Source organism: Lynx canadensis, chromosome C2 (genome assembly GCF_007474595.2).
Source record: "Lynx canadensis isolate LIC74 chromosome C2, mLynCan4.pri.v2, whole genome shotgun sequence".
In the NCBI taxonomy this organism is placed as follows: domain Eukaryota; kingdom Metazoa; phylum Chordata; class Mammalia; order Carnivora; family Felidae; genus Lynx; species Lynx canadensis.
In genome coordinates, this window is record NC_044311.2 from 31,073,001 (window position 1) to 31,085,311 (window position 12,311).

Here is a 12,311-nt window from a genome sequence, read left to right on the forward strand (position 1 = left end):
AGGAGGAGAGAGAATTATCTGATTGTAGAATGAGGAACGCACAGGCAGACAGGGGAGCAGGCAGGTATGATGGAACAATTGAGCAGTGTATTCAAAGTCCAGAGCCAGCATGGCCTATCTGGTAACCTTTCAGCAGCTGGTGGTGGCTCCAAAGTTCAGAAGCAGGGCTTGGGGACTGCGGTGTGAAAGGGTAGCCAGGCGACCTGTCTAGAAGCTGCATTTGCACATACTGAAGCTACCTTGGCAGGGCAAACACACACTTTTGCCTCCTCTGGGTTATTAGGCAATAGTAGCTTATTTTTGGAGGAGGGAATGGGGGGGTAAATGATGGGGTGGATGTACTTTGCCTGGTACAGGCTCCTTGAGGGTATGGGTTATGCCTTTTATTTTGAAACCCCCAGTGCCCAACACAGTGATCACCTGGTGAATGCTACTTGGATTAAAAACAAAACAAAACAAAACAAAACAAAACAAAACAAACATGAAAAACCATTTCTGGCACAAAAAGGTTTGGGAGTGACAGGGGAAATGTAGTCATCTTGAGCGTCCATGGACTCTTATTCTTGTGGCCAGACCTCTCATGTCAGAGTCAGGAAGAGACCATGCTTTCCTGGGGGCATTCATTCGTGATCAGGGATCTTCTTGTGAAGACAGCCAAATAAATGTGAATAGAAGGCCATGTTAGGAGAAAAAGGATTTTCTGGAACCAGCCTCCAGACCTTTTTAGGAGTCATTTATTTCCTACAAGTGACCTGATTGTACTTCACAGAGTCACAACATGATTTGAAGACTGTGATCAGACTTTCTCCCTGGAACATGCAGGGGAACAAGGAGATTCATTTCTCCGGAGGCTACAGAAAATCAAAACCCCACACAGATGCTCCACACAGGGCTATTTCCATGTGAGGCCCAGGACATGGGGGCATGGTAGACACCAGTATTTGTCACGATGATGAGGCCTGGGCGGTGGGAGAAGAGCCAGGGGCAAGAGAGGAACACAGGGAGGCAGAGGAGAAAGGATGGCAAGTAAGGGACGGCCAGAGCAGGCAGCGCAAGGAGGAGAGGGAAATGAAGCGTTTCTGACTCCTCGCACGGCATGGAGGCAGGTAATCTATAAATCTAATTTCAGCCTTACTACCAAACCCTGGAGCATAGCAACATTAATTGATGTATCTGCTGCTTGGTAAAATTGAAAAGTAGGTCATCAGTTCAGTTCTGCAGGGTCCATCTTTAGGGAAGTAGTATAATTTTAGGATCACCATTCAGAGAATAAAGGAAAAGAGTTAGTCCTCAATTTGCGCAACTGCCCCTACCCCGACACACACACACCAAACTGGCCATGGCCGTTTACACTGGGCATGGTGGCTTTGGGGAGTGGCTGCAGCTCCAGCTCTGGGTCAGCGTCTGGGCGGCTGTGGCCACTGGGGATCCAAAGGGCACACTGGCTTCTCACAGCCCACCCACTGCTCCTCTCCCATTGCAGGACTTAGAGTCTTTCACCTTCTAAAAGGATTAGAAACACTGTTATTTTCTAACCACACATTCAATAGGTTCAGTATTATTCATTTTTTAAATGTCTATGCCATGGATTATGTAGCATGCAAATCCATTATTTAATATATCCTTGTTGGCACTGGTGTCTCTTGCATAATCTTAGGAATCGTCCCTGAAGCCCTCCTCAATGTCCTGTGCCATAGCCAAAAAGGTCAACATGCTCTGTAAGGCCTTCTTGCCTAGCCTGACCTTGTAGTTGCTGCTGGGTCATCTACAGACAGTCATAACTGAAAGACTCTTGGAAGTGACTGAGCAATGTCAAATTCAGACATTTCTTATCAGGGAGGCTCATTCATGGGCTGGAGCCCATGACCATAACCCAGAGATCGGGAAGAGAATACCAGATTGGACATCCCGAGACCTAGGTTCTGCTTTGTGCTCCACCATGAGTCACCGGTGGCCTTGAGCAAATCTGTTAACTCAGTTTCCCAATCTATAAACTAAAGGCATTGGAATTGAATGATCTTGAAAGGTAGGGCTCTTACAGTTAAAAAAAAAAAATCTATGATTCATTCTCTTCAAACAAATCAAATAAGGGTTTCATTTCCTGAAGTGGATTTGTCAATGAAAGTTGAAATACCTAAATCCTTCCTGCCTAATAAAAGGGCCAGCAAGTGGCTTCAGTGAATTTGCCAAAAAGCAATTTCAGCAGAAAGCACTTCATGAAAGGAAGAAAGTTTAAATCACTTCACTGTACTGTATTTTTACCATGTGATCACCGTGGAGCCTGATCCTTTCCAAAGTCAGTGAGAGAACTGGGCTTTTTCTGTCTTGTACATCTTTGTATGCTGATGTTCCTGTCTTTGGAAGTTCTTCTTGGGGAGTTAGACCAATGAACCGAACCTAAAACAGTTGAATGTGTCAGGGAATCTTAATAGGTTTGTGTCTTTAAGTTTCACCAGGATTATGAACTCAACAGGTACAATCCTGTCTTATGAAATGTGATTACCCTGCAGGTTCTAAAGAAAATATGTTGCCATTACAAAGTCCATATTCCATGGAAAAGACCCTGGACAGGAGTTTAAAGATTCAAATAAGAGTAGCATATTTCAGGCACACATGTCTCTACTTTCTTTTTCTATGACCATGGCAGACATCATTAATCAATCATGTCACTTTTTGCTGCAAAGCTTCTACACAGCCGCCTTCTCCACACAACATTTGAGGAAGGCGTTACCAGTTGATCACAGATGGAAGGTCAGTGCAGAAGTAATTTGCCATCCTGGACTTGGATTCTTGTTATAAGTCAAAGCCACACAGAATGATTTAAAGCTGATCACTTAAACTCTCTGGACTTCCTTTATCTTCTCTGAAAAGCAATAAACTGTTGCCTGCCTTGCACAAAGGAGGATCAAAACACATTCTATCAAGAATGACTTGCCATTCAAAAGTCAAGAAATAGAAAAAATCATGTTAGTTAATTAATTGATCCAAACTTCAGGCCTGCATCATTAGGCCTCGGTCATCCACTGCTACAGTTGGGGTGTGGGTGTTGGGTTTTTTTTTTTTTACTGCAGCTGCCAACCTGTAGAGCTCAGAATGCCCTGTGAGCGAGGTTCTCCTATGGCAGGGATCCTAGGATGTGTCCCTAGCATACCAGGAAGCTGCGAGGAACCTGTAGTCCTGGCCCCCGGTGTCCTCAGACTCTCTCACCAGGCTCTGGGAGAGCTGATTTGTGAGACATTATGGCTTGGCTGATAATACCAGCAGTTGTTGCTGTCTTAGTATTCACTAGCACCGAGCTAAGCCCTTTCATGTATACTGTCTCATTTAACCTCACCAAAATCCTATGAAGAATGGACGCTATGTTCTTATTTTACAGATGTGGGAATGATGGCTCTGCAAGTTAAATGACATGCCCAAGGGCACACAGCCAGTGAGCGGCAGAGCCTGGGTCCAGGCCAGGTCTGTCTGTCTCCAAAGCCTGGACTTTTTTTTTTTTTTTAATGTTTATTCATTTATTTTTGAGAGAAAGAGAGCACAAGCAGAGGAAGGGCAAAGAGAGAGAGGGAGACACAGAATCCGAAGCAGGTTCTAGGCTCTGAGCTGTAAGCACAGAGCCCAACCTGGGACTCAAACCACAAACCGTGAGATCATGACCTGAGCTGAAGTCAGATGCTTAACTGACTGAGCCACCCAGGCTCCCCAAAAGCCTGGACTTTTAACCACTTCTTGGCCTTTGTTGACCCCAAAACCTATAACGGTGACTGACCTAAATATTAAAACAAATCAGATGGTAAAGCTGTTCCATGAAGGCTTCAGTGATTTAAAGTAGAAACAGACCTATTGCTGTGCATTCTTCCAACATTTCTCTTCCCAGAGCTGTTTACAACCACCACCGATCCCCTCCCCAGAATCTATCTACAAGCCAGCTTCTTTTGGGAGACATTCATTTTTAACCACATTGTTGTCTACACTTACAGAGAGGAAGTAACAAACTGAATTGGAAAAATGTGACCCTTGTGACTTGCAGCTGAGATACATTTTCCAACATACAGAAGTTGCATGACAACTTTCTGGGGAGGCAGGTCCCTAGAGACCTACTTAGAGAAAATGAATGGTGTTCGCAAAAGCCTGGCTAACTTCTCGAGGAGGTGTTGATTGAAGTTCATTAGCAAGGAGGAGGATTCGTATCACTCACAGCACATCCAGCTCTCGCAGATGGGCACCATGTGCTGAACAACAGTCAGGGTTTCCAAAAAGCAGATCTGCACTTCCTTTTGGAGTTGGTTAGAAGAAAATATTGCAGGGAAAGCATTCCAGGCAGGGTGGGAGGTGGTTAAGGTTTGAGTTAGAAACAGCCTGGAGCTTGGGGTGTGTCAATCCCAGTGTGTTTGGGGGTTCTCTTCTGGGAGGCATCTCAGGAAGGTGTGGAGGGAGCGTCAGTTTGCTCACTCTGATTGATCAAGGGGCGTAGCCCTAGAACACAGACCTGGGCTTGCAGTCTCGCAGAAGGAAGTCTTCAACATTCACACTATCATGGTTAGACTGTTTGATTGGTGGGGTTTTCTCTAATACACAGGGTAGTTTTTCAATGGCTGTTTTGTTTTTCCATATTTATTTTTGCATGGAAAATGCTTTTGTAGGAGTGCATGCATAGATGCTGTGTCTCACACACACTTAAGTGAGGTAGTGCATGTGACTGTGTTGTATATCACCCCACATGCAGTAGGTGCTCAGTAAATGGGAGCTGTGCACGTTTATGCGTGCTGTTTCACAGGAGGGAGCTGGGGAGTGGCTGCCTTGCCCAGGGTCTGTGTCCAGCAGTAACTTAGACTAGACCCAGGGTGTTCCACCTCCTCTCACCTCTCCCCCAGTCAAAGCCTCTCAATGCCTGGGCCAAGCTCTACTTAACAGAATACTACTTATCGTCCTTCGGCGGAGCAGCTGGGGCTGGACTAGAAGAGAAAATGTGTTATTGGCAGCAACGCACAGGGTCCACTGATGTAACCAGTGTGTGCAGAAGCCAAGACCCAAGGGCTTTGGGGAGGCAGGAGGAAGGTTGATACATTCACTGAGGTCTGTCGCCAAACCTTGAAGGAGAGCATCCACCCAGGAAACAGTGAGCCCACCGGTGACTGGAGAGGGGCAGCACTGCAGCTTGGCTCCCATTCGCTAAGAGGGTCAATGCCATACGTTGTGTGTGTGTTTCTCCTGCCACTAATCCCTTTGAGGTGCATATGGCTATCCCAATGTCAAGGTTGACAGCTCTGGTAGGACCCAAGGAAGACACCTTAAGCATTTAATTCTGGAAACAGGGAGAGATGTAGTAGTCACTAATGGAGCACATGTTTATTGAGCCTTTTCTATTTAAAGTTCTTAGCACTGGGAGTACAATGGTAACCACAGGAGAGAGGGTCTTGTCTTCAGAGAGCCAAGCAGCAGAGGCAGATGGATAGGTGTTACACATACACACCTAAAACTTGTGATATGCTAAGAAGAAGAATAAGAGCATTCATAAAAGACAAGAAGATAGTAAGAAAGTGCTAGTCATATTTGGAGGAGGGGAGTAGTTATAGAGACATTCTCTCTGAAAAAGGGACACTTAGTGGAGACCTTAAGGGCAGGTAAGTGTTGATTGTGAGGAAGAGCAGAGGGGACGGCAGGTGTAGGGGCCATAAGGAAGACCTTGGCTTGGGAAAGGACTGAGAGGTCACCAGTCACTGTGGCTGACAGGTGAGGTGGTGGCTGATCCCCTGGGGTCCCGTGGACCATGAGGAGGAGTTTGGAGCTTTTCCCTAATGCAATGAATGGGAAGCTGTTATAGAGCTTGAAGCCAGGGAGTGGCATGGCCTGATTTATGTCTTGCAAAACTGGCTCTAGCTGCTGTGTAGAGAATGGATTGGGGAGAGGCAGGTGTGGGGAGGCTGTTACAGGTGATGGATGATGGTGACTTGGTTAGAATGGAGGCAGTAGATATGGAGAGGCGTGGATGGCTTTGAGATGTATTTTGGAGATAGAATCAACAGGGTTGGCAAGGAGAGAGCAGAGCATTCAAGGAGAGGGATGGGGAAGGGGGGAGGGAGAAGGACACAGTGAGCAGCGTGGCCAGTCACACACAGAGGCTGACAAGCAGCAGGGCCGTGGTCCTGTGGCTTCTGTTTAACCACTGAAGCCCATCTTGATCCCAATGCCCTTTATGTCTTGTTACAGCAAAATGATGGGCAGTTCACGGTGATCCAGCTGGTAGGGATGCTCAGGGGCATCGCCGCCGGCATGAAGTACCTGGCTGAGATGAACTACGTGCATCGGGACCTGGCTGCTAGGAACATCCTGGTCAACAGTAACCTGGTATGCAAGGTGTCTGACTTTGGCCTTTCCCGCTACCTCCAGGATGACACCTCAGACCCCACCTACACCAGCTCCTTGGTGAGTCCTTCTTGGTGTTCTCAGGTAAAAGCATGGCATGAATAAAAAGTGGCTGCACATGGCTGGGCCGGGGACCCATGGCAGGGCACACTGGAAGCGACTGGCACTTGAACTTATCTCCCACTGGGGGAGGCAGATGTGAGATGGAGAAACAATAGCAGCTGGTTGTCCTCGTTGTCCAGGTAAGCATTTGGGCATAGGCTGTAAGGAAGGGTCAGGGTGTCTACTCTGAAGCCATGGATGGTGTTCTTGGCCAGTGGGAAAAGGACACTTTGGAAGAGGTGATTTGGAGGAATCCAGGCAGTTGGAGAGTGCGTCAGAGACGTCCATCAGCAGAAGTAGGCGCCGGTGGGGCTGGGTACTGTGTCACCAGGCAGACCCTTGGTCCCCTCCTCTTCTCCCTCTCCAGTGCTTCCAGACAGCTCTAAGTGCCGTCTACATGATGAGTACTCTCACATTGGTATTCCCACTCAGCTTCCCCCTCCACAGTCAAGGCAGCTCTCATCACCTCCGTCCAGTCATCTGGTTCTCACAGTTCTAGTCCCAACTGTTACAGGTCCAAAGCAGAGCTTTCTCCTCCATTTTCCTCCCCAATTTCTCCAGCTTAGTGGTTCCACCAATTCAAAGAATGACTGAAACCTGTGAGTCACCCTTGATTTCTCTCTGCCTCACCATCCATGTCTAATCCCTTGACAACTCCCATAGGTTCAAATAAAATCTGCCTCTTTCTTTCCATCTCTGCAGCCCCCATCCTATTCCAAAGCACCATTCTCTTTCACCTGGTCCCTTCTGGTAGCTTCCTAACTGGTCTCCCTGGTTTCTTCACTCCCAGGATATTATTATAAAAATAAGAACAATACAGAGAAGTAAGAGGGAAAAAGACAACCAAGAAACCACAATCCCCCCTGAAGCAAGAGTCAGTAAACTTTTCCTTAAAGGCCATATAATAAGTATGTTAGGCTTTGTTGGCTAAGAGGCAACATAGAGGATATTGTGTAGATAATTAGGTAACCCTTTAACGTTTATTTATTTTTGGGACAGAGAGAGACAGAGCATGAACGGGGGAGGGGCAGAGAGAGAGGGAGACACAGAATCGGAAACAGGCTCCAGGCTCTGAGCCATCAGCCCAGAGCCCGACGCGGGGCTCGAACTCCTGGACCGCGAGATCGTGACCTGGCTGAAGTCGGACGCTTAACCGACTGCGCCACCCAGGCGCCCCTAGGTAACCCTTTAAAAGAATATAAATACCATTCTTAGCTCATGGGCTATAAGAATCCAGGTGACCTGACAGATTTGGTGCTCAGGCCATAGTGTACCAACCCCTGTCCTTAGGCGTCAGTTTTAATAGTTGGGCATGTCTCTTTTCACACTTTTCTCATTGCTCCAAAATTTGAAGATTTTTATTTTATAACAGTGGGATCATACTATGCCTATTGTTCTGCTGTGCGTGTCTCAGGGACATTCTTCCTGCCAAGCTGCTTTTCTACAAGTTTGTGAATATTTACGCTCCACTGGGAACGTATGGTGCCCACCTTCCAACATCCTGACCAGCACTGAAGGCAATCGATCTTTACCAATTTGCCAATCCAAAGATGAAAAGCATTACTTCCTTTTGTTTTGGTCTGCCTTTTCACCTGACTGCTGGAGATACCCCTTTACTGTCTTCTCGCACAGTTACTGGGATTCACGTTTCAGCTGCTGTTTATTATATGTACATGCCTTTACCTGTTTTTCTATTGGGTTGTATGCTGGTTTCTTAGAAATTTATAGGAAGCCTTTTTAGATTAGGGGTGTTAACCCTTTGTCTCCATGTATGATACAGTTAGTTCCCCTTACCACATCTGTTGTTCTTTTAATACTGTTTATGATATCCTTTGGCTTCCAAAAGCGGTTAATATTCTTCTAGGCAAAAATACGCATCTGTTCTATGTTTCTTGGGGTTTGTTTATTTACTTATTTATTTAAAAAATTTTTTAAATATGAAATTTATTTTCAAATTGGTTTCCATACAACACCCAGTGCTCATCCCAACAGGTGCCATCCTCAATACCCATCACCCACCTCCCTGCCCTCCCACCCCTCATCAGCCCTCAGTTTGTTCTCAGTTTTTAAGTCTCTTTGGCTCTCTCCCTCTCTAACCTCTTTTTTTTTTTCTTCCTCTCCCCCATGGTCTTCTGGTAAGTTTCTCAGGATCCACATAAGAGTGAAAACTTATGGTATCTGTCTTTCTCTGTATGACTTATTTCACTTAGCATTAACAGTCTCCAGTTCCATCCACTTTGCTACAAAAGGCCATATTTCATTCTTTCTCATTGCCACGTAATATTCCATTGTGTATATAAACAACAATTTCTTTATCCATTCATCAGTTGGTGGACATTTAGGCTCTTTCCATAATTTGGCTATTGTTGAAAGTGCTGCTATAAACATTGGGGTATTTAAAATTTTTTTAACGTTTATTCATTTTTGAGAGACAGAGAGAGACAGGAGCATGAACGGGAAAGGGGCAGAGAGAGAGGGAGACACAAAATCCAAAGCAGGCTCCAGGCTCTGAGCTGTCAGCACAGAGCCTGACGCGGGATTCAAACTCATGAACCGCAAGATCATGACCTGAGCCGAAGTCGGACGTTCAACCGACTGAGCCACCCAGGCACCCCGGTTTTTTTGGTTTATTTAAAAATCTCTCTTCACTCCAGGGTTATAAGTGCTTTTTAAAGTTTCCTGTACTATCTTATTGGGGGTTTTGCTCTATATTTAAATACTAAGCACACCTGAAATTTATTTATTTTTCCCAAGATTTCATTTTGGAAAATTTTCAAGCATACAGAGAGCTTGATAGAATTTACAGAGTCTAGGGGCGCCTGGGTGGCGCAGTCGGTTAAGCGTCCGACATCAGCCAGGTCACGATCTCGCGGTCCGTGAGTTCGAGCCCCGCGTCGGGCTCTGGGCTGATGGCTCGGAGCCTGGAGCCTGTTTCCGATTCTGTGTCTCCCTCTCTCTCTGCCCCTCCCCCGTTCATGCTCTGTCTCTCTCTGTCCCAAAAATAAATAAAAAACGTTGAAAAAAAAATTAAAAAAAAAAAAAAAAAAAAAAAGAATTTACAGAGTCTAGCCATTACCCACCACCTAGGTTTTAGAATGAATACCTTGCTCTGTATGATTTATTATATAACCATCCATCTGAGCTATCCCTCTGTCCATTCTCCACTCCATCCTATTCTGTTGATGCATTTCCAGATTTCATGTACCTCTTGGCCATGTGTATGTCTTTGGAAAAATGTCTAGTCAGATCCTTCACCCATTTTGTAATCAGGTTGTTTGTTGTTGATGCTGAGTTACATGATTTCTTTGTCTATTTAGATATTAACTTCTTATTGGATACATTATTTGCAAATATCTTCTCCCATTCAGTAACCTACCTTTTCATTTTGTTGATGGCGTCTTTTGATGTTCAGACGTTTTTTGGTTTGATGTGGTCCCATTAGTTTATTTCTGTTTTTGTTTCCCTTGCCTTTGAAGCCAAATCCAATATAAAACATTGCTAAGATTAAGGTCAAGGAGCTTGCCACCTGTGTTCTTCTAGGAGTTCTGTGGTTTTAGGTCTAACGTTCAAGTCTTTAATCCATTTTGAGCTGAGTTTTGTATATGGTATAAGATGGTGGTTCAGTTTCATTCTTTTGCATGTGGCTGTCCAACACCCTTTATTGAAGAGACTGTCGTTTCCTCATTGTGTACTCTTTGCTCCTTTGTTATAAATTAATTACCAGGTAGGCATGGGTTTATTTCTGAGTTTTCTATTCTGTTTCTGTTTTTGTTTTCTTGCCAATAGCATACTGTTTTGATTACTGTAGCTTTACAGAGTAGTTGGAAATCAAGGACTATGATACCTCTTTGTTCTTTTTTCTCAAGATTTTTTAGCTATTTGATTTTTCTTTGTGGTTCTATGTAAATTTGAGAATAATATGTTCTAGTTCTGTAAAAAATGCCATTAGAATTTTTATAGAGATTGCACTGAATCTATAGATTGCTTTGGGTGGTATGGACATTTTAACAATATTAGTTCTTCTAATCCATGAACATGGAATAGCTTTCCATTTATTTGTATCTTCTTCAGTTTCTTCATCAGTCTCATAGTTTTCAATGTACATACAGGTCTTTCACATCCATGGTTAAATTTTTTCCTAAGTATTTTATCCTTTTTGATGCAATTGTAAATGAGATTGTTTTCTTGATTTCTCTAACAGTTTGTTATTAGTGTGTTAAAATGAAACATATTTTTGTATATTAATTTTGTATCTTGCAACTTTACTGAATTCATTTATTAGTTCTAACAGTTTTTTGTTGGAGGATTTCGAGTATTCTATATATAGGATCATGTCATCTGCAAATACAGTTTTACTTCTTCCTTTCCAATTTGGATGCCTCTTATTTCTTTTTCTTGCCTAATTCCTCTGGCTAGGCCTTCCAATACTGTGTTGAATAAAAATGGGGAGAGTGAGCATCCTGTCTTTATCCGGATCTTAGAAGGAAAGCTTTCAGCTTTTCACCATTGAGTATGATGTTAACCATTGCTTGTCATATGAGGCTTTTATTATGGTGAGATATGTTCCCTCTGTACCCACTTCCTTGAGAGTTTTCATCATAAATGAATGAATTGTATCAAATGCTTTTTCTGTATCTACTGAGATGATCATATGATTTTTATCTCTCATTTTGTTAATGCTGTGTGTGATGTTGATTGACTTGTGGATGTTGAACCATCCTTGCATCTCTGGAATAAATCCCACTTGGCCATAGTGTATGATCCTTTCAATGTATCATTGAATTTGGTTTGCTAATGTTTTATTGAGGATTTTTGTACCAAAATTCATCAGGAATATTGACTTGTAATTGTCTTTTTTTATATTGTCTTTGTCTGGTTTTGGTATAAGTGTAATTCCAGCCTCATAAAATGAGTTTAGAAGTGTTTCCTGAAGTTTTTTCGAAAGAGTTTGAGAAGTATAGGTATTACATATTCTTTGAATGTTTGGTAGAACTCACCAGTGAAACTGTCTGGTCCTGCCCTTATATTTGTTGGGAAGTTTTTGATTACTGATACAATCTCCTTACTAGTAATCAGTCTATTCACCATGATTCAGTCTCAGAAGACAGTAAAATGTTTATTTATTTCTTCTAGGTTGTCCACTTTGTTGGCATATAATTATTCATAACACTTGCTTAAGACTTTTGGTTTTCTGAGGTATCAGTTATAACTTCGCCTCCTCTTTTGTTTCTAATTTCATTTATTTGAGTCCTTTCCCCATTTTTCGTGCTGAGTCTAGCTAAAGATGTCTCAATTGTGTTTATCCTTTTGAAGAACCAGCTCTTAGTTTCATTGATATTTTCTATTGTCTTTTTAATCTCTCTCTCATTTATTTATGCTCTGGTATTTATTATTTCCTTCCTTCTACTAGCTCTGGGCTTCACCTGTTCTTCTTTTTCTGTTCCCTTTAAGTGTAATGTTAAATTGTTATTTGAGATTTCTCTGGTTTCTTAAGCGAGGCCTGCAGTGCTATGAACTTCCTTCTTAGAACCACTTTTGCTTCATCCCAGAGATTTTGGTAAGAAATGATTCTTAAGTGTACACGTATAGAGTTTGAACAAATCCATACACCTGTGTATCCCAAACTCCTGTCAAGATACAGAACGTGGCCATCACACTGGGAAGTGCCCTCATACTCCTCCCCAATCAGTTGTCACCCCTACCCCACACCCAGGGGCAACCACTGTTCTGATTATTTTTTCAACCATAGATTTGTTGTGCCTGTTCTAGAACTTCACATGATTGGAATTACAGTCTATGCTCTTTGTGTCTGTGAGATTCATTCATGCTATTGTGTGCAGCAATAC

At 43.4% G+C, this 12,311-nt stretch overlaps 1 protein-coding gene across 1 annotated transcript in view; it reads left to right on the top strand.

The window, feature by feature from the left end:
- EPHB1 (EPH receptor B1) overlaps positions 1–12,311 on the top strand; it is a 143,294-nt gene that overhangs the window by 86,239 nt on the left and 44,744 nt on the right. Inside the window, exon 9 of the mRNA XM_032594577.1 lies at positions 6,208–6,423. Within this exon, the coding sequence (XP_032450468.1) occupies positions 6,208–6,423 (216 nt within the window). The remainder of the gene's footprint in view (positions 1–6,207; positions 6,424–12,311) is intronic.